Source organism: Pollachius pollachius (assembly GCF_949987615.1).
Source record: "Pollachius pollachius genome assembly, chromosome: 12".
NCBI classification, from domain to species: domain Eukaryota; kingdom Metazoa; phylum Chordata; class Actinopteri; order Gadiformes; family Gadidae; genus Pollachius; species Pollachius pollachius.
Genome location: NC_136945.1, coordinates 23,357,500 through 23,379,879, shown reverse-complemented (window position 1 = coordinate 23,379,879; position 22,380 = coordinate 23,357,500). Strand labels below are relative to the sequence as shown.

General features: G+C 44.8%; 1 protein-coding gene across 1 annotated transcript in view; it reads right to left on the bottom strand.

Moving 5' to 3' along the window:
* igsf21a (immunoglobin superfamily, member 21a) overlaps positions 1 to 22,380 on the bottom strand; it is a gene marked incomplete at its 3' end in the record, with an annotated part of 177,274 nt that overhangs the window by 51,302 nt on the left and 103,592 nt on the right. Inside the window, 1 exon segment of the mRNA XM_079748715.1 lies at positions 18,601 to 18,719. Coding sequence (XP_079604841.1) covers positions 18,601 to 18,719 — 119 coding nt within the window.

Below are 22,380 nucleotides of genomic sequence, written 5' to 3'. Positions count from 1 at the left end.
GTGTGTGTGTGTGTATGAGTGTGTTTGCATGTGGTGTTATGAAACGTAATGCCAGTTTACTATTAATGTATGTGCCTTAATTGCTGACAGTCTTTAAATAGTTTTTGTATAAATGGACTGTTTCTGTGTGTGTATTTGTGCTTTAGTAAACTCAGTGCATTAACTTCATTTGAAAGTGTAAATGCTTTCAAGGAATAATTTTTGCATCTGTGTGTGTCCGTGTATATTTGGAATTGCATGGGACTAAGTGCTGGTGTATATTACATATAATGTTTGAACTTGTGGTGTACAACAAACACACACACAAAACCAAACACACAGGCCGACACACATACACATACACACACACACATGCTTTTTGCAGTCACAAGCGAGTCCCCGATACACAGCAAGATAAATAGACATCAAAGGCGTAATCAGCATCATTTTGCATATAAATGACTAATGGTACATGGAAATGTAACCTCGCCAGTAGACACAAGCATCAGGTCACTGTATTATGTTACACACACGGGTCATTTACTCCCCATTGATGATCTGTTGTAGGAACCTTGGAAAAAAGGGGAAAACATCAGGTCCAATTAGTCAAACTGAAGGGCTTTTGTTCAGTTTGTCATTTCTGTGAACCCATTAACTCATTTGCGTTGCATGAGGACATTAACCCTGTGAGCTCCTCTGATCTCCAGAGCCATCGGCTTCATGCAGGGACACCCAAGGGGATCTGGTCTGGGGGTGAACCTCCACAGAAACAGGGTCCAATAAACTAAACAAAGGACACCTTAGAAGATGTGGCCCCCTACCAACAGTAAGTGGGGTCCCAGGGCCAGGTGTGGTGCTGGCACTCCGGCCAGCGGGTGAAGGCTGGCGCGCAGTCAGGGCCCGCTGGACCCAGGCAAGGCGTGGCGCCCAACTCCTTGATAGGGGGGTGGCCTACTCAGGAGCTGCCAATGATGTGAGGCTGATCCCAGAAGGAGCGGGGATACTAACAGCCTCTTGGGTAGAGTTGTTTCGTCTGAGCAATATGCAGCCATCAGCAGTTTGGAGTACTTGGCCTTCTGGGCTCAGTCACCTTGTATTCCGTTAAATCGTCCTTCATCCTAACTAACATCTTGGTGCCCTGTCGCCCTGCATTAACGGCTGCCAGCTTGCACTTTTACACCACCACATACACTAAGCTGAACGGTGGTAAAAGCACAAACAACGGATGGCATTTGCCTGGCATTCAAGACCTTGAATCACCAACAATTCACCCAGCATACTAGTTTACAGTAACAAATTCATTTTAAAGTCATGAGTCACCCATTAGTGATGTAACTTTGTCGACCTCAGTTTTGATTTGACACAACCTTCACCTTTCCTTAGGTTTGTGCATAAAAATGGAGTAATAAAAGCTGTAATAAAACGTGTGCTAAGCGTACTTGGAGCCGTCCCGGAGTTAGGGATCCATGGGACGTGATCGTCCTCAAGGTCTCCTCCTGCTCCCTCCGGGCTCTAAGGCATCCTCCAGCCCTTCAGGGGACTTAGGTTAGGGTTTCTCGAATTATGCTGGCGTGGGAAGCCCTTTGAGACTGTCACTGTGATTAAGGGCTATATAAATACATTTGATCTGACCTTCCTGGAGAGAGTTGAGGGTTGCGTAATGCGGAGGCCTTCTGCGGGCTTTTCTCGGGCTGAGGGATTCCAACTCTCCTGTGGGAAAGACTGGGAACTCTCCTGTGGGAAAGACTGGGAATTTCTTCGAAATCTGCTGAAATCATTGTCCCTGTTTTAATTGAAGGCAATGGCAGTAGACAGACACTAAAATAATAGATTTAGCGTGCCAATACAGCAGGGGCTGCTGCTTTGCTACCAGTTTGGATTCCTTATGGTTAGCCACCTTGGTTGGTCTTTTAAAAGTGCTTTCATTTCCCTGGTGCCACTCACATGTATTAAAGGTGGAGTGTGTAGGAATGAGTAACATCTAGCAGTGAGGTTGTGAACTCCAACCAACTGAACACACTCCACCTCCTCCCCTCGGCCTTTCCAACAACGAAGATGAACTACAGTTGTTATGTATGCAATGGATAGCCAACAGTATGCATTGTTATTCCCATGCCTTAGGGGGCGCTCTACGGGAGCTGTTCAGTGTAACTTGTAACATTGTCCTGGAGCTGGTGAATCAGAGGTCAAATGGATATCAATGTCTCGACCTGCGCTGTGTGTCACTCTGCTACTAACACGTTATACTACGGTCCAAAGGGTACTACCAAAATGAGGTTATCTTCAACGACATCATGGAGTAGCTATGTGTCAAGGGACGAGGTTCCTCCATAGATTCATAAATTGTATTTAGAGATATAATCTTTAAAACTAAAGGTCATAGTTTACGATTTAAGATGGTATCTATGATAAAAATGTACAACTGCGTCATCCCTTCAGGCGTTACTGTAGGAACATGGTGGTGCACCAGGGTTATGTAACATGGTGGTGTGGTGGTGTATCAGGGTGGTGTAACATGGTGGTGTAACACGTTGGTGTAACATGGTGGTGTACCATTGTGGTCTAGCATGGTGGTGTAACATGGTGGAGTAACATGGTGGTGTAACATGGTGGTGTAACATGGTGGTGTAACATGGTGGGGTAACATGGCGGTGTAACATGGTGGTATGGTGGTGTAACATGGTGGTGTAACATGGTGGTATGGTGGTATGGTGGTGTAACATGATGGTGTAACATGGTGGTGTAACATGGTGGTGTAACATGGTGGAATGGTGGTGTAACATGGTGGTGTAACATGGCGGTGTAACATGGTGGTATGGTGGTGTAACATGGTGGTATGGTGGTGTAACATGGTGGTGTAACATGGTGGTGTAACATGGACATGGTGGTGTAACATGGTGGAATGGTGGTGTAACATGGTGGTGTAACATGGCGGTGTAACATGGTGGTATGGTGGTGTAACATGGTGGTATGGGTGTGTAACATGGTGGTGTAACAAGGTGGTGTAACATGGTGGTGTAACATGTCGGTATGGTGGTGTAACATGGTGGTGTAACATGGTGGTGTAACATGGACATGGTGGTGTAACATGGTGGTATGGTGGTGTAACATGGTGGTATGGTGGTGTAACATGGTGGTGTAACATGGTGGTGTAACATGGTGGTATGGTGGTGTAACATGGTGGTGTAACATGGTGGTGTACCATGGTGTTGTAACATGGTGGTGTAACATGGCGGTGTAACATGGTGGTATGGTGGTGTAACATGGTGGTGTGGTGGTGTACCATGGTGGTGTAACATGGTGGTGTATCATGGCGGTGTAACATGGTGGTATGGTGGTGTAACATGGTGGTGTAACATGGTGGTATGGTGGTGTACCATGGTGGTGTAACATGGTGGTGTAACATGGCGGTGTAACATGGTGGTATGGTGGTGTACCATGGTGGTGTAACATGGTGGTGTAACATGGCGGTGTAACATGGTGGTATGGTGGTGTAACATGGTGGTATGGTGGTGTAACATGGTGGTGTCACAAGGGGGTGTAACATGGTGGTGTAACATGGCGGGCTGGGTGGAGAAGGCCCCTCCCTAATGCAGACATTAAAGGCTCATTCTAAGGTAGCAAAAACAAAACGGTTCTTCTTTTCAGGGGATTATAGACTAATTAAAACATACTTATGAATATATTAGGTTCCATTCTGCCAAGTCTGTATGCTAGACTCCTTTAATATAAATAAAAACAAACAATTCGACATGTTCCACAAATGATAATTTTCAATTTCATATGGTTGATGGGTGGAGGATATATGGCAATTATATATAAATCTAATTAATTATTCGTTCATGCTTTTGTTCTGGGCCTTCGTGATATGTTGTACATTTCTCCAAAAGAAAATACAACAGTGTTTGGCTATAATGTTTGAACACGCACACACACACACACACACACACACACACACACACACACACACACACACACACACACACAGTTGTATGATCACAACAGTAACATTTGTAGGGATCCAATTTAGAAAACGGTAGTCTGGCCAGAAAATATGAAAATTGTATTTTGCCTGTTCCGAAAAACTCCAAAGGCATTGGTTATTATTTCTATCTCTTCATTTAAAAACACATGCTGAGAGTGTTTGAAGTATCGACAAAAAATGCTTGATCGTTAAAATCTGAATGCAACATTTAAATTCCACTATTCTAGATACTCCAGGAAATTCCTAAAGGTTTTCCTTTCCTGATTGGAGCCACAGAGGGACGCTGGAGGGACACGCTGTCTGTCCATCCCAGCCGGTCCGGAGCCTGACCCGCTGCCCTTTGTTCATCACGGGTGGAACAGGACCCCGGCTCCCAGCCAGCAGTCTCCACCGGGAACCTGCAGCACACCGGCTTCATTATATGGAACAGGGAATAATGTGCGGAGCGGGGTTACTCTGTTCGGAGGCAATCTGACAAACATATTGACTCTGGCACTCCTGAGGTTGCAGACATGTCCGTGCAGCTAGCTTCCATTACGCTCTAATGTCGTTAGGCTCCGGCGAGGCTAGGTAGCAGCAAGCCACCGTATTCCTCAGCTCATAACAGAAGGGGAACTGTGAGATGTCAATCTCCGATAATTTCTGCTCTTCGTGTACAGATATGATTGCTGAGGAAATGGCGTGTGCTGCAAAATAAATCAGCCTGCTGGAAACACGCGGGGGTAATAGGACAATGCAGGTGAATTTCTGTGAATCAGCATTGCAAATCTGGAATTGAAGGAATATGGTTGCAGCAATTTTTAAAGCAACGAATACAGTGGACTCCAATTATTTTTGGTGTGCATGAATCCTACCTTGATAATAAAGGTGTTATCTACGGCTATATTATATACTATACTATAGAATATAATATAGTATTTTTATACCACACCATACATATAACTATACTTTATGCTATATCTATAACTATATGTATATATATTTTGAAAATGTGTACCATGAAATCGATTAATATTCTCTTACATCTTTCTCTCTGACATTACAAAATATTTTGTACCACTGTGATATGATTATCTATATATCATATTCTATTATAATACATCAAATTACACTGTATCATAGACAGAGTTTTCTCCTTTCTGTTGGAGTTGATGAATGCATTGGTATCCGGGCTCCGCCAAGGTTTTGCTCTGATTGCCCGGAGATTATGCAAAATGCATTTGCGACTCTCATACACAGTTTATGTGCATGAGGATAAGCAGGAATCTGCATAATCATGCAGATTATTTTGCATAAAGTTGGATCCTGACAAATTAAAGTCCCCCAGCCAATTGCCACTGACCTGCCAGTTCATCCTATTACACTTTAGCAAGCTCACATTTACATACACGGCGTGACTTTTACAGAAGAAAAACATGCCAGACTCCTCCTTCACCGCTAACCTGTTACTCAACGGTTGATATTTGTACAAACAAAGGCAAGTTTCCTTCAGTGGTTTGCCTTGCTACCTAGTTAAACATGACCAAGCCAGGGGATGGGTTGCTGGTTGAGGTCTGGTGTTCCTCTCTGGATCCGTCTCATATCTGAGTTCCCGTCAGCTTTAAAAGCTGACAGGAGTTTTTAATGTATGATAAAGTAGGCATATTCATTTTGCCTTTTGTAATTGTTTTGCAAATGCTAAATCCTTATGAAATGTTTACATTTGTGAGGCTATGTCCAATAAGGTTTGCAATTGCACATCATGAGTTCTGATAAGGGCAGTGTAGGGCTAAGGCAGCTGTGGTTTAAATGGGAATGTGTTGATTGTAGATACTGGGGTTTAAACCCTGTACCTCTCAGCTGGAATCTCCTGTGCCCTTATCCCTTCAATGAAAAAAGCAATATTTAAAACACATTCTAATAAAGTCAATCATGTTGTGGACATTTTTTTACCTTTGAATTTCAGGGGAATTTCTGACACACTAAGATTACACATAAAAAGATGAGATTTGACAGTAGACCCTTTTAGCAACGTTGAAATTAAACCACCTACCAAAGAACATTGAAATAGAAAACTATCATCCTGCCCATTCACAAAAGGCTTTATACTTTAGAAAAAGGTACAAAGACACTTCAAATAAGAGAACAAGGTTTGAACAGTTGCTTCTCTGTTTGAGAAAAGATACAGATTGTTCTGGTATTCAACCCCTCGGATCTGCCAGTCCTACTCTGTTGAAGTTGAACTGAAGCGGCACAGAGCCGGGGCAGGAAACCAACCCCTGTGAGGGGGCGGAGTCACGCCGTGTTTCCTGGAGAGATATCCTACCAAACTAAAAAACTGATTTGCGCAGGTGGATGAAGCATTCAGAAGGGGATTTTAATAAGCGTCTTTCCCACAGGGGCCGGTCTACGCTGTGTTGATTTGAAACCTTTAAAGACACTCCTTCACAGTTTACTACCGCTGTCTCAGACAGGTTTCGCCAATTAAACACTCGCAGGTCCCGCCTCCTGCAACATGATTTGTCGAAACAATCATGCAACTTAAGCGGGCGGAACGCCCCGTTTAGTCCAATCTGAGCCTGTCTGCCTTCCAACTTTAGATACTAATCTAAAGTTGGATTTGTTGGACTATGGCATTCATATAAACCCAGCCAGCGAGAATCATTAACATTCTGTCTGGCTTCAACTTGAACGTAAAATCTTAGACATTCTGCAGTATAGGGGGCAGGCTGGCTTACTAGATGTCAGTCTAATGGTTAAGATGGCCAGGAGTCCAACCCCAACCTGCTTCATGTAGCTTAAAGCAGTTTAATAGTAGATAGGTACAAGCCTCTGTAGGAGCTATACAGATAACAGCCAAACTAAAACATGATACTTCACTAGTGCAAGCAGTAGGATGAACAGGGGTATTTGTAGTTGTGAGGAGAAGTTCCCCTAAATCGCCTTGGATTAAAGTGTCTTCCAAGCGATTAGTAAATAGTAGCACTGCATTAATGCGATTAAGTTAACAATTAAAACAGACTAGTTTCAAGAGCTACCTTGATGTATTCTTATCAGTATGGAGAGTGTCTCACAGTATACTACCCCTTTTCCATTTCAGTTTCTTTGTACAGAAGTCATGAAGGAATCCATTGGTTCCATGCCCATGAGTGGACTTGAAAGGGGGCCCCTGATCTGTATTTCGTCTATACCCACATATTTATCGCCTTTGTCACAGTCTTTTGTGTGGCTGCGAAGACGGGTGTCAAATCCATGAGCGCTAAGACCACTGTGAAAGGTACACAGCCACTGGCTCCAGAAATACCTGTCACTCATCACTCAGAGTGGCATTGTAAAGGCCAGCTAAACCCTTAATTTGAAACTCTGAATGTGTATGTTCTTTGCAGCCGGGGCTGACGGCAAGGCTGGTGCAAATGGTTTTGCACACAGTTTCTGTACGGTATTTCTGGGAAGTCATCTATATTACAATATCCTAAAAACACCTTCTGAGCTTTTCACTGAAAAATATACAGCATTTTGTAGTTTGATTAAAATATCTTTGCCTGCAACAATTTAATGCTATCCTAAAAAATATCTTCTGAGAAAATGGTGACGATCAGTTTATGTATTACATGATTGCCAAAACTTTAGCGAGATAGACCGCACTGTAAAGATAGGGGAGAACCGATGAAAACATCTGGTTTGCTTGGCATTATCTAGTCCTGTCAAAACATAATAACTAAACATATTGTGTTGCTCTATAGAGCTATGAGGCCTTTGTTTCTCTTTGCCGAGGGGGTCCTGAGTGGTGCTCACACGTCGCAAGGTCACACACTGAATCTTCCACGGCGAAAGACATTCTGTCTTTTTGGACTGTGCTGGAAAACCTTGCCTCGCGCATCAGGTCAGGGTTGAAATTGTTTAAACTTTGAATAGACACTCCCCTGGCAATGCGTCACAAGCCTGCACCTATTTTTAAACAAATTGGTTTTGGTAGGGAAGGAGACTTATCAAGCGAGGTGATGCAGAGGTAAAAGTTAGTGTAACAAAGACTCTCTCTCATCCTGAGCTACAATCAGTGCCTCTCCCGAGATAGAGAGGAGGGAGATTTTCTTCTTTTCTCTTCAGAGTCTTCCCTGCTCTAAAGGAGGGACCTTGGAGGGGAACAGAGCACAGCAAGCTATGAACACATCCTTGGAGAGTGAGAGAGGAAGAGTGAGAGAGAGTGAGAGAAAGAGAGAGAGAGAGAGAGAGAGAGAGAGTGCAAGAGCAAGAGATAGCAAGAGAGTGAGAGAGAGAGAGAGAGAGAGAGAGAGAGAGAGAGAGAGAGAGAGAGAGAGAGAGAGAGCAAGAGAGAGAGAGAGAGCGAGAGGCAGATGCAGCACTACAAGACAGCAGCATCCACACTTGAAGGGCTCCTGGTAAACCAGGGGAACCCACCAGGGGGCTTCCTGTGTTCCACATCAGACCCAGCGTCCCGGGACGAAGCCGGGAAGCACGTGCGAGGAGAACATTGAAAGCTGTCCATACCGTGAAAGACATCACAAGGTTATGCTTAGAGACCTGCGGAGCTGTTTGAAGATGCTTGCTGTAGGGTTCTTTGAAAGAGATGACATTTTAAAATGTTGATTTGCTGCCAGAGTTAGCTCCTGTGAGAGAAGTCCAACCTGTCACTAATCTGGATGAATAATGAAGAGGAACAAGTGAGACACCTCTCTCCAAACGCCTATGCCACAAAGGAGATGGTTGTTGACTTCAGAAGAACGTCGGGAAAACAAAGCCCCAGTCCTTACAGGAGCATGTGGGGAGGAGGCCAGGAGCTTCCAGTCCCTGGAGTGCACCTCAGTCATGACCTCAAGAGGAGCATGAAGGCCACTGCAGGAGTGGAGGAGGTACGCCACTGCAGGAGTGGAGGAGGAACGCCACTGCAGGATGAAGGAAGCCCAACAAGGCCTTATGGTCCTGAGGAGACTACCAGATGTGTAATGTGTCCTCACGGCTTCAGGAGTTGTGGCAGCTGGGGGGACCCAGTCTGGTTCCGACCACCACTCGCAATGGAGAATATCAATATCGTAAGCCTCATAGCATGATTGCCATCATATTTGAATGTCCATCTTGTATTTAGCATCAAAAATGCCAGAGTCAAATAGATGACTTAGGCAGATAGTGGTTATTGAAGGTAAAAAGCACTCTGATTGGCTCAGGATATAGTCAATGAGGCGCAGTGAATCACCAGCGATAAAAGAGTAAAATTAGGTTAGAACAATTTGGCCAAAATATGATTTAAGAAATTACGCTATGAGGCTAGCGATATATTGTGTATACACCCGTACAATTGACAATACATTTAATCAAATAGAAAAATTTTAAAAGTTACTAGTTACTATTGAAATATTGAGTTATTAAAATAAGTTTACTTTAAATTAGTGACAGGGTCGTCGGTTTGATTCAAAGTTTTCCTCGAAATACATGTCTGCCATCCGTCAAATTCTTGAAACAAATCTGACATTTATTCCCAGTCGTGCTTTTCTTCTCCCCTTCCTCTCTCTTATCATGCAACTCAATTCACAGCCACGCCAGCCTGTTACGTCGCCGACAGCTCCTCGCATGGGGGGAGGCTCAGGCACTGCCCTGAAACTACTGGGTGGTTCAGTTCTCGAAAAAAAGTTCTCCATCTTTTTAAATGATTAATGAGAGACAGTTTGAGGAAGCTGTGACCTTAAGGGTTTAATAAACAGCCGCTGGACCCCATGCTGAGCAGAACAGCGGTTATTCATGGTGAGGCCTTCCCTAGTTATCCTTGTGCTAATTTGTTCTCTCCAAAATAAGAGCCTTGTGGCTGAGAAGGCAGCGAGGTCTTGGCTCTCCACATGCTTATGCAAAAATAACTAAAAGGCATCTGAAGCGCTATTGTTTCCACAGATTCCCAACTTCCTCCAAATTATGCAGGAATTATAATATCATAGCCAATTCAACTTTTATGTTTAAATATTAATATTGCAACTTTTTAAAAACAGGATTTACAAAGTGGCATAGTGCAAGTGGCTCCTGAGGTGCAAAAGGCAACGTTTGGTTTATATCCCCATTTATACTAATTATTAAAATGACACCATTAAAAAAGTCCCATTATGCATCAACAAAATCCTGTACGTCCCATTAAAGTCTGAACAAGCTATGGTGGAGTTCTGGAGGCTGATTTTAGTTTACGATGAAAAAACACTTTGGTTTAGGTTCTGTGTTTTTTGTCAAAGTCATCCAGATATCCATGACTTTGATTTGTTTTAACAGCCTCCTATCCGTGGTCACACTGAGTCGGTCAGCAGAAACGCCACTTTATTCCTTCCCCCAGCTCGCACGCACTGCTAGACCCTCAGCAGGCTTTAAGTGAGGCATTACGAGGGCCTCATGACTAATGAGCTCAAGTTGTTTCGCCTACTACACACCCAGTTAACTTTATCAAGGCTAATAGGGTATCAGAGGCTATGGGAATATCAATATGATATTTCATCTGCTGCATTTGATTTAAGAGGATTTATTAATCCACCTCAGGAAAGAATTGGCCTCTCGTTACATATTGGACATCAGGGACACAAACAGGGCCTTCTGAAAAACACAGGTATCGTGTCTCTGGTGGAGGCTTTAAATAACCGTTGGTGTACAGGCATTGAATCACCAGTGGGGCTTGGATGTCAGCACCAGCTCTAGTTCACAGGCTGCTGATTAAAATGTTTTGTTTATATGATCGCGTTTTAATCAGCGGGCTGGAAAAAGTGTCTTATAAGCGCCATATAAACATCAAAATATATTCCCTGTGAAAACATTTGCTTCCAAGAGGCATTTTGTGGGACTGGATATGGCTGTACGGTATGCAATCACGCAATACTTGTATTGTTTGCTGTGTGAAGACTGTGGATGAACACGCAAGCTTACCCATAATGCTACAGGCAGAGCCTTCTGAGGACCAGATGGCGTGCGATTAGCCCTGCCGAACATTGGCTGTGCCGGCAATGAGTAAATAGTGAATATCAATTGAAAGAGGCTCTTTTTACCACACAAAGTGGAGGAAGTAGCTGCCTCAAATGTAGGCACAATATTAGTTCCCTCCGAGACCAAATGAAATATATCTGATGGTCTTATGCGGCGCAGTTTACGGCGTGTCCCAGATGCCACTAATTGGCATCGCGATGACAGTGACTTGTTTCCCTCAGCGGAAAGCCTAAACCACCATTTGATAATTACATGAATTATCCTAACATTTCAAACAACTTAGACAAAACCGAAATCTTTGGAGTGTGGCGCCAAAATCGGCCTGCAGCCAAAACACATGTGCCCACTACCACAAAGTCACGAGCACGCTGTGGAATAATAGGACACCACTACAAGTTGAGTGGCATGGCAGAACTTAAGGACGTCAGTGCAATGTTTATTTTTGTCACGATTGTCAACCCAGGGATCAGCCCCAAGACAGCGATTTAATAATTCATACGATCTGTGAATGAATCGTATCAATCAAATTCTTCCACAAGTGCCACGCCAGAAATACAACAGTTTCTTCCGAGATGCAAGTATTGTAAATCGTGAAATACCCTCTCACCAGTTGTACTTTAACCATGTCTAGACCTGCTGTTCACAGACATGTTTTTATAGCCAAGCAAGAATTATCGTTCCGTTTCAATCTGCTGCCGGTCTGCGGTTTCTAAATGAGTGAAGATCACACAGTTCTGTATCAAAAAGGAGATCAGTTGAGAGTGTGTTTGTTTGCTAATGCACCCAAACGTGGGATTCAGTACAGTCTGTCAAAGCTTGATCTTGAACACCTGTGAGTTAAAGGTACGTTTCCCGTGGTTAAGAATCCAAATAAAAGGCTCATTTTGTAACAGGTCCCACTGCGGATGGACTGCATTAAGATGACAAGAGAAGCGCCTGTAAAACATGTGATAATCAGAGCATCCAAGTACCACATCATCGTGTCTGAACAGAACACGATTTGTTTTGGAGGAGGGGGAGTCAGGCAGCTCTTTGAATCATCAAACCAGTGGGCCTGGATACCATGGGCACTTTGATGATGTATTTTGAGATGAGTCGTCAATTTGACTCATCAAACAAACGAGGGAAACACTTACATACTTGTGCTGTGCGCACCAGTGTGCAACTGCAGCATCAAAGCTGTGGATCGAGTGTGTGGAACCGGGCACTGGTGTGGCGTCATGCTATAGCAGCGTCTTTTCAGCTCTCAAGTGAACGACATGGCGGGACTCAGCATCAGCACCGGAACCGCCGCCTCCGTCCACTCAAAGGCTTTCCATTCAGACCACGCCCCCTCCACCCACACCCATCCTCTCCTATGGCCTCATCCATGGCCTGAACAGATTCTGCGTTTGGGCCAGGCTGATATGCCATTAATCCCGGTCGTTTATAAACGAGCTTCTAAATATACACAGCGCTTAATAAAAGTTGGGCATCCATTATTGAAGCCAATCTCGGTTTTATGGGATGAGAAGGTAATTAGTCCCCCTTCACCTTAACACTCATCTCTGTTGCCAGGAATATAAATACCAACCCCTGCTGGCTGTTTGAACGGGATCCTAATGCTTGACAAGAGGTTGGAGAAGGGAAGTGTGGGTTCATCTGTTGTCGCGGATGGATTAATGTAATCAAATAGTAGGCCTTTCAAGGTCATGTCCAAGTCTGAGTATACAAATGGCCGCTCCTCAGGATATTTGCACTGTCTCACAGAAATCACTTTGGGTAATGACAAGTGATCGCCCCCGTTTTTCGTCATTAGGAAAAGAGGTATTGATTTTTGCACTCGTCAAAAGTCTGGAATTATGAGCCTGCGTATGCTCTGTGTATGAGGGAGCGCACTCCGGCCCGCAGAGAGAAGATAGATTCAGACGAGTGCCGATAGGTCAAACATTGACAGCCTCAGTGTAGTGCCTCGAATGCTCCTGACAATGGACAGAGAAAAGCCTGAATGTACTGAAGCTTTTTGTTATTTCACACAATGTGTTCCTTATGATATAGTCGATTGCCGATTAGCCGCTGCGTGAAAGCTATTAATTCACAGCGCCTTGGCAGGGGTGTCATAAGTGAAGATGTAGCGAGCCCAAGGGGTCTGTGATAACCATTTCGGAACAGAGCTTTTAATTGATTTAATCATTTGCTCAGGTGAACTGGTGAGTGCTCGGTTCTTTCAAGGTCACCTGCGTTGGCTCGCTGCGGTCGCAGGGAAACAACGAAGAGAGAAGAGAGATGAAGGATCCTGTGTCAACACTGCTTCATTCATTCTCTTTATGTATTCACACTGGCCATGTCAACACTAAATCCTATTACAACTTAATCATTTTCTTGCTATTTATTTTTGGGTAAAACAAATAATGTCAGGACCTGTTGACCATTTGTACCTTCGACTGCATTATAATTGTTCGCGTTCTTACAGTTACAGTTAAGTCATTACTATCATGCCATTTATATTAGGTCAATAAGTCTTTGTAATTTGTATCTATCATCGCAAAAAAAAAGGTTAATTACTTTTAACCTTCAGAAATGATGGCAAATATCCATACAGAGAATAGGTACGGGTGAGGCTTGGATCCTTCCAGCCTGAACGGCTGCGTTTTAATAGGCTGTTCACGGTCACATGACACCCATGACACCCACGTAAGCCTGTGTGCGATGAGTGAAACAGAGACGAAGAAATACTGTTCATCTAAACCGTTTGTTGGTGAGAGATACCAGAACTGTCTGCTGCTCGTGAAGCACTGTGATTCGTACAGTGACTGAACCAACCTTGTGATTATTGGCTTGTCGCCGTGCCTCCGGTTGCAAACGCAGGATTTGGGTGACACAGATTTATCACCTACACAACCCGACTTATATTGGAAGGTGTGCGTTGGGAAAATGGCGGCAATATTCCGGGTCAGTCGACCAATCTATCGTGCAATGTGTGTGAAAGCCGGTAATGCGATGTATTTTATTTTCACTCATGGATTGCATTCCGCGCCCATGTGGTCCTAAATGTTCATTTGAGTATGCACGAGGGAAATCTTACTTGCATATGCTGAACGCATTCATTCCAATGCATTGAAATGAATGCATTGTATAAGCCCTGCAAGCACAAGGATCTCCTTTGAGACGGTTATCATAGAATGTAGTACAGTGTATATTATCTAGTGTATATCCAGTGTATATTATCTAGTGCATATCCAGTGAAAACTTCCTGTCCTCCAGCTAATGATCTTTCCAAGGGTCTAACATCATCTGCAAACGACCTATTGTCCAACATCCTTGAAAACGACTCTTCTGAAGTCGCAATTACAGTCATCGTCAAAGTGCTCTTCATCACCATATAATAGTGATGATGGTGAATGTAAATATGCTAATATGATCAAGAATGTTATTTGGGACAGAAAAGGTGGTGGCAAAGAGAAAGTCAACCAGAATATACTACTACAACAATAATACAATATACATTGACATTTTCAACACGCAGAAACTCACGACTCATACCAAGGAAAGGGACCAAAACAGCTGCTATGTAAAATATTAATTAAAAGGGAGAAAGATTGTGGAAACACTTTTGTTATTTGTTCAAGGTTTCTCTATGTTGTTTTAGCATATTAAATAGGTGCAGATCAAAAGCCGAACAGTACCAAAGGAAGTTATTTTAAAGTATTCCTACGTGGGCCACAAGGTAATGCGATTGATTTCCCGTTCAACCTGAGGTCTTTGTCTGCACGCATCACAGATATTTTAATTCCCTTTGATTGTCTAGGTTATGGATATGACCAATGAAGCCATATAGTCAATCTAATGGAATTCATCACATCAGAATTAAAAGAAAAAGGGAGGGAAAAAAACAGCACAAATGTTCAATGTGCCTCTGGGGTTAATCAAATCAACATATACTTATGCAGGCCAACTTAAAGATGAAAGCAAAGACGTTTCAAACTTTCTCAGAGCGAGGGACAGCCGCTTAGGTGTGAAAAGTTCAGAGCCCGGCCTTCAGAAAAGGGAAAGATTGACTTCTATGGCAGAGGATTCATTAAAATGATAATTCTTATTTATGAAGCCCTTTAAAAAATTTAAATATTCTCCGTGTACCCGACTCCTATTAATTAACTTTTGTTCTCTAATTTCTCTTTTCTATCTGCTCTTGCTCTCCCATTTCCCTCTCTTCCCAGTGAACTAGGCACACTAATAGGTTATGAATAATTCTGTTTCAGCTTAGACGGCAATTAGCCCCCACGCTAGCGGCCCCGGCACGTGTGTGGCGGTGGCTCCTGAGCGGCGGAGTCAGGGCCACGCCGACTCCCGGCTGCCGCTCCGATAGCACAATATCCACGAAAACACTCAAACAATGCACAACGAAAGGACAAGGCACCAGCCCTAAACAGCAGAACGCGGTCCCCGTGGACAGCTCTGCGTCAGACGTAGCCTCGCTGTAATGGACTGTAATGAGTCGTTTGTAAATAATCAAGTCATTATGTCATATAATGGCAGGGGAACGAGTTGTGAGAGCGCCGTTCCACTAAAAAAGCATCGTTTCATGATGACAACCACGTATGGCGCAAAAAAAAACCTAAAATACAAACAGTAAAGGTTAGAAGCAATTGGTGGTTTTCATATGCATGGAGAGATGGCTAATGGATTAATAATGTAATCGGTTTCCCTCTGATATTCTGGCTAGCAGTATTTAGCCATTGAGGCTCACAGAGGGTCTGCAGGCTGCAGCTGCTAAAATGTCAGAGAGCTAAGGAGCTGTCAGCCACCGGGGCTAACACCAATAACCGCAGTATAGAAGGAACCATTCAGGGCACTAAGCAGTATCTGGTTAGAAAGTCAAATATTACTGTAGCTCAGCAAACAATAAACAAGAGTCGTTATAATGCAGTCAAGTCTACTTACGCTGCCCTTTATCACAATTACAGTCTTTAATGTGCCAACATTGTCAAGCAATTACAATTTAGCCCGGCAGGGAAATACATAGACCTACTTACACCAAGAAGGGTAGAGATTGAACGAGGGGCGTGACAGGGCCATCTAACCAAAAGATATCTGTTCAATAAACTGCTAATATAATATATATTGTGTTAAAGTGGAACTATGAATACAGCAGTGAGATAGCAGTAAAGTTCGGCAGTAATAGAGTTCAACAGTTCAACATTAACCGCTGCCCAGATGGGGCTCCACACATCCACACACATCTACACACATCCACACACATCAACACACATCTACACACATCCTCAAACGCATTCCACACACATCTACACACATCCACAGCCATTGGAATGGATCGTAGGATTTGACTTCTGTTTTCTCTCACTAACAGTCTGATATTAACACTGAAAAACTCGACATAGATTGCTATGTTCAATGTTCAGGTTTTGGTTCAACACCACTTTAAAAGGCCAGTGCTGTCAAGGCCATTTCTTTTGTTGTTAAAGGCAATGCACTGAGGTACGGGATGAGTGACATGGGTTAATGGCAACCACTACGGCGAGACGGAAAGACAAAGATGGATAGGAAGGAGAGCGACGACCACTAACTGAGCATTTTCAAACGCCAAGTACCCGTTTAATTGTCTTCTTTGAATCATTTTCCCGGCATGGTCCGTGCATTTACACTGACCGAGGTAATATACTGTCTGGATTTCGCACCCCAATAACCCCTCTCTAACCGTATTGGGGGTTCCACTTTCCTGTGAATGCGGTTAGACGGCATCGCGGTTCCAGGGGCGGGCTTTCATCAGGATCAAAAACAGGTGGTCAGCAAAATAAAGAATTTGTTGGCCTATTTGTACTTGTAAATAATGAATTCCGTTTCCAGCCTACACTCAGATGTCTAATTCTTGCATGCGAGTGTCTTGAATAATAAAATGAAAAAACATTCAGAGTATGTGGATTATTCTAAAGAGGTCTCCGTGTGTAGTCCCGCCTTCTCCAATGATCCAAGAAAGCCGGCTCCTTGACGTAGGGGGAAAAAATACCCCCTTGGTTTTAGACAGGCAAAACAGTGAATTTGTAACATCTACTAACCAGCGACCGTACATGTTTGGCATTGTACAAAGGCCTCCTGTTGACATTCATTGAACTGATACCCATCTATGGGTTGTCTTTTAGGTTGAGCGCACCACTAGCTTCTGGGGTTCGGGTGGGATCCACTTATCGGTACTAAATGTGCCGACATAAATGCTTGTATGTGAGGGACAATGCTCTGACAGATACACCTTGTCTGTCTCCCACTGAGCTCATGCACACATCGTAGTCAGGGGAAAGCCTCGGCCAAGGTCTAGCGAACACAGAGTGGTATTGCAGTACCAGCCAGCGAGCAGAAGTGCATTATGTTCCACCGACATGAGTAGGGCAGAGAGAACAGAGCAAAACACAAATACAGCATCCGCAACCATCTATGGGACGCCACCATCGCTTAAGACGTGTGAGGATGGAGGAGCTGCTTGGTGAACAGGGCGGCTGAGAAGATCGAAGCTCATCACTAAACATCCCTCGGGGGCAGCACAGGCAGTTTAAGTGATGCGCACTCCGGGATTGGTTTGATCTGCGCAGGGGGCTAGCTTAGTGCTACGGCAGTAGCTCAGAAGGTAGAGCGGGTTGGCTGGTAACTGCAAGGTTATCAGTTCAATCCCAGGCTGCTCCTAGCTCAGTGCTGAGGTGTCCCTGAGCAAGACACCTCCCCCTGACTGCTCCCGATGAGCTGGCTGTCGCCTTGCGCGGCTGACACCGCCGTTAGTGGGTGAATGTTAGGCAATATTGTAAAGCGCTATTTAAATGCAGTCCATTTTATAATTTATTTACCATTACTTCTTTAGTACAGGAATTATATGTGCAATATGGGCAAGCTAGCACAGTGCTGTACATTGTACCATGGGTTTAATGTAGAAACCATGGGTTGGCAAAGCAACAGGCAAGCATTGTGCAACTACTGTATCATTTAACCGTATCAATGGCTATCAGCTAGCGTAGCACTGTGTAGTTTGGCGATTACGTGAGCAAGATGGGTTAGCGTAGCGATACATAAGGTGGGTAAGCGTAGCCCTACATAAGGTAGGTTAGCGTAGCGCTACATAAGGTGGTTTTAGCATAGCGCTACATAAGGTGGGTTAGCGTAGCGATACATAAGGTGGGTTAGCGTAGTGCTACATAAGGTGGGTTAGCGTAGTGCTACATAAGGTGGTTTTAGCATAGCGCTACATAAGGTGGGTTAGCGTAGCGATACATAAGGTGGGTTAGCGTAGCCATACATAAGGTGAGTTAGCGTAGCGATACATAAGGTGGGTTAGCGTAGGCATACATAAGGTGAGTTAGCGTAGCGCTGGATAACGTGGGTTAGCGTAGCTATACATAAGGTGGGTTAGCGTAGCGATACATAAGGTGGGTTAGCGTAGCGATACATAAGGTGGGTTAGCGTAGTGCTACATAAGGTGGGTTAGCGTAGCTATACATAAGGTGGGTTAGCGTAGCTATACATAAGGTGGGTTAGCGTAGCGATACATAAGGTGGGTTAGCGTAGTGCTACATAAGGTGGGTTAGCGTAGTGCTACATTAGGTGGGTTAGCGTGGCGATGTAAACTGTTTACACCGTGTTATGTTTGCACCATAGCGGCTAGGATAGCACTATTACCAGAGAATTGGAATGAAGGTGACAAAGGTACTCACACATTACAGTAAGCAAAACATTTCCAGATGCCAGCACCACCTTCTCCCTGGTGGCGCGGTCGTAGATGCCGACGTGGCATTCATACGGACCGTTGTCGGAGATCCGCACCTCTGGGAGTCTGGGGAACACAAAACAAGATGGCTGTTAGCTCAGACTGTAGTCAACAGTTCAGTGGAATCCACAACTGCATGCATCTACAGTATGTGAACACAATTAGAACGGGACGCTGATATAAATGGTGAGCATTGCACCAGGCAGCAACATTATTACTCGCTCTTTTTCAAAACATGTCTTAAAAGAGAAACGGCCTGGCATGAATTAGCATCTGTTTAAGTTTCCTGTTTCCTGCAGAAGCAGGGCTGAGGGTTCAGCAGCTTGGGTTTGCTGCCTGACACGTGTTGCTGCCTGACAGCGTGTTGGGTGTTGACTGACGTCTCCTGGCAGCTCGAGCTGAGCCCCGCCTAAGGTCTTCATTTACAAAGCGAGGCGGGCTCTGTGAGAAGCCTGCACAGTTGTGCACTGTGGATGTGTGTGGGTGTGCACTGTGTAAAGCGTACTGTGGATGTGTGTGGGTGTGATGTGTGTAAACCACACTGTGGATGTGTGTGGGTGTGCACTGTGGATGTGCCGTGTGTAAAGTGTACACTGTGGATGTGCGGTGTGTAAAGCGCTCTGTGGGTGTGCCATATGTAATGCACACTGTGGATGTGTGTGGGTGTGCGGTGTGTAAAGCGCACGTGGATGTGTGTGGGTGTGCGGTGTGTAAAGCGCACGTGGATATGTGTGGGTGTGCTGTGTGTAAAGCACACTGTGGATGTGTGTGGGTGTACAGTTTGTAAAGCGCACTGTGGATGTGTGTGGGTGTGCGGTGTGGATGTGTGTGGATGTGCGGTGTGTAAAGCACCCTGTGGATGTGTTTGGGTGTGCGGTATGTAAAGTGCACTGTGGATGTGTGTGGGTGTGTCGTGTGTAAGCACACGTGGATCATTTTCTGCAGTGCCCTGGAACGGTGCTCCGATCTGAGACTGGAACAGCAGTGGGAGAAAGGCATGCAGGTACAGTGTCTGCTGGATAAGGGAGGAGGGAAAGGGTTGCTTTGATCACAGATGAGATGCAGTAGTATGTCCTATGGTGTCCCTGTTGAAAGGTTATGGGTTTGTTTCCCAATGTCCTTGGTGTATCTGTACGAGTAATCAGCGAGGTGTCTATCCTACCTCACACTGCCATACCTGCTTCGTCAGTCGTCGTGTAATATTCACATTCAAATCCCTGATCGGTCGAAATGAGCCACACGGTACGCAGCATTTAGTTAAACAGCATCGCAGAGCCGAGCTAACTCGTTACCGTGGGAGGTGTGCAGAAGGAGTCCTTGTTGATTCACATCTCTGCCTTGTAGACATGAGACGTGTTAACACGCCTTTTAGGTTTCCTTTGGTTTCATCACACACTCCACCGAGCGCACCCTGTCTCATGCTGATTGGTCTCAGGGTGGGACCATGTGACGTAGGTGCTATCCAGGCCGAACACGCGCATCTGCTGATGCTTTGGGGGAACATCGGTGCGCTGTTGGTGTTAACACACCTCTGAATCTGTTTGCTGCTTACTGTGTACAATTTCAATATAATTACTGTAAAACAACACAAATATGTCATCAAAAAGCCTCTTGTATAATATAACACCAAAACGCATGCGGGGACATCCTTTGCAAACAAAACCCCAATGACAATGAACAACGGACACACCAGTGCTGTCCACTCGGCTCAACTCCAAGCTTTCGTTTGGACAATAGTCACAAATCATAAGCACCATACTAATCCAAATGATTAGGACGGGGTAAAACATTTGAATAAAGAACATTCCCTTTGGCCCAAACACAACAGATGGGGGCCACAGCTCCAGCCCTATGGTGGAACATAAGCTCTGATACCTTTGGATTGGCCCCCGCCGTATAAAAGGCGGCCAGCCACAGTCATTACAGCACAACCCAGAGTCACCCTCACAACAAGCTGCTCTTCATAGACCTCCACAGCCAGGGGCAAATGGAACCGCAGCCAGCGCACAATGGCAGTACAACTATATACATGCACACACGCTTTTATTTTGATAGATAGAGATGAAGAGGAGAGAGCCATCTTTATTCAGTGGCCTGCTAATGTGTCAACAGCGATAATCAAAGTGAACTACCGGCAGCAGCGTTTAGCCCCGTGATTCACTCCTCCAGAGCGGAACCATTGTCCTCTCGCCCGGCCGTGTTTCAGAAGGGGACCCCTGTTGGCGGCGAAGGGGAGTGGCCGGCTCGGCTCTAACGAGTACGGCTAGTGTGTGTCCGGGAAGGAGAAGGGGTGTGTGTGTGTCTGTTGCCTTATACCGAAAAATGCATTATTTGGAGAGGATTCAACTCTGCAATGCCATGCACAAACTTTCTCCTCTCCACTCCCCGGTGTGTGTGTGTGTGTGTGTATCTGTGTGTGTGTGTGTGTGTGTGTGTGTGTGTGTGTGTGTGTGTGTGGAGACAGAGCACTAGTTTGGAAATGATCCAAGTAACCAAGCAGGAGGAACACTGACCAGGGGAGTGACCCAGGATATAATAGTAATGTAAAAACCTTGGGCAAAAAAACAGAAATTCCACATCGTCTGTTTCGATTACCCGGTATATTCTTTATCTCCAATCTTTGTCCTGTGTTTGAGTTTCAGTTTACTCCGAGGGTCAACTCTGAAGCACATATCCTTCTTAATCGATGTGTTCCGGGTGCAGGCAGTGGCCTCTCAAAGATAAGTTAGCTGGTTGTTGGTTTTTGGCGATTCTCCTGCCCTGTCAGCCTACTGCCAAGCTGTCATTGAGAACGCTCGCTATGCTATCTCCTCCTGGCTCACTAGCTCTTACGGGCTCACAGAGGAGATAAATACTGAGGGCTTTTGGCGGCACCACGCCTTTAAATCCAAGTTGGGATTTTTTTAGAAGGTGAAAAAGAAATACGACAGCGTTAAAATATCCTCTGTGTGCTCAGCAAAATCCTCCCTGGATAAACAAAAGTTAATTAAGGAAATAAAGTGTATATAGGGGAGAATGAATGCCTCCAGGTATTAAGAGAGGCCTGCCTCAGCCACACGCTCCTCCTGGGATCCACGCCGCGCTGGCTGCCGCACAGAATCTTCTGATAGGTGTATTTATGTGCGGGTGCCAGTGTGTGCGCACATGTGCGTGTGTCTTATTGTGTGTTAGTATGCATGTATGTGTGTGTGTGTGTGTGCCTGTGTTCTTGGATTGTGTGTGCGTGTGTGTTTTTGTGCGTGCGCATATTCCGGTTACACTGTAGCAAATGCTGACATAGCTAGCGGCTTTGTTTTAACACAATATAGCAGTGAAGCCTTTACAGGTCCAATGCTGTGAGAGAGCGAGAGAAACAAGACACGATGATCTTGTGTGTGTGTGTGTGCGTGTGTGTGTGTGTGTGTGTGTGTGTGTGTGTGTGTGTGTGTGTGCGTGTGTTCATACACGTGTATGTGTGTGTGTGTGTGTGTCCCCCAAATGACAATCTGGAGACGTTTCAGTGGCTGAACTGTCTCTAAATCTGCAGCTTGTACGGCAGCCAGCCTTATGTGTCAGAAGGAGGAGTGGAGGGAAAGGTTATTTTAGGAGATGTCTGTTAAATATTAAGATTGGAGGAACTCATTTGGCAGCAGCTTCTAATCTCTGATTCTGTGTGTTGCAGAGGTTGCGATCCGCTGGGAGTGGCGGCCGGCGAGCAGAGGGAGATTGTAGCTTTTAGAGGACATGC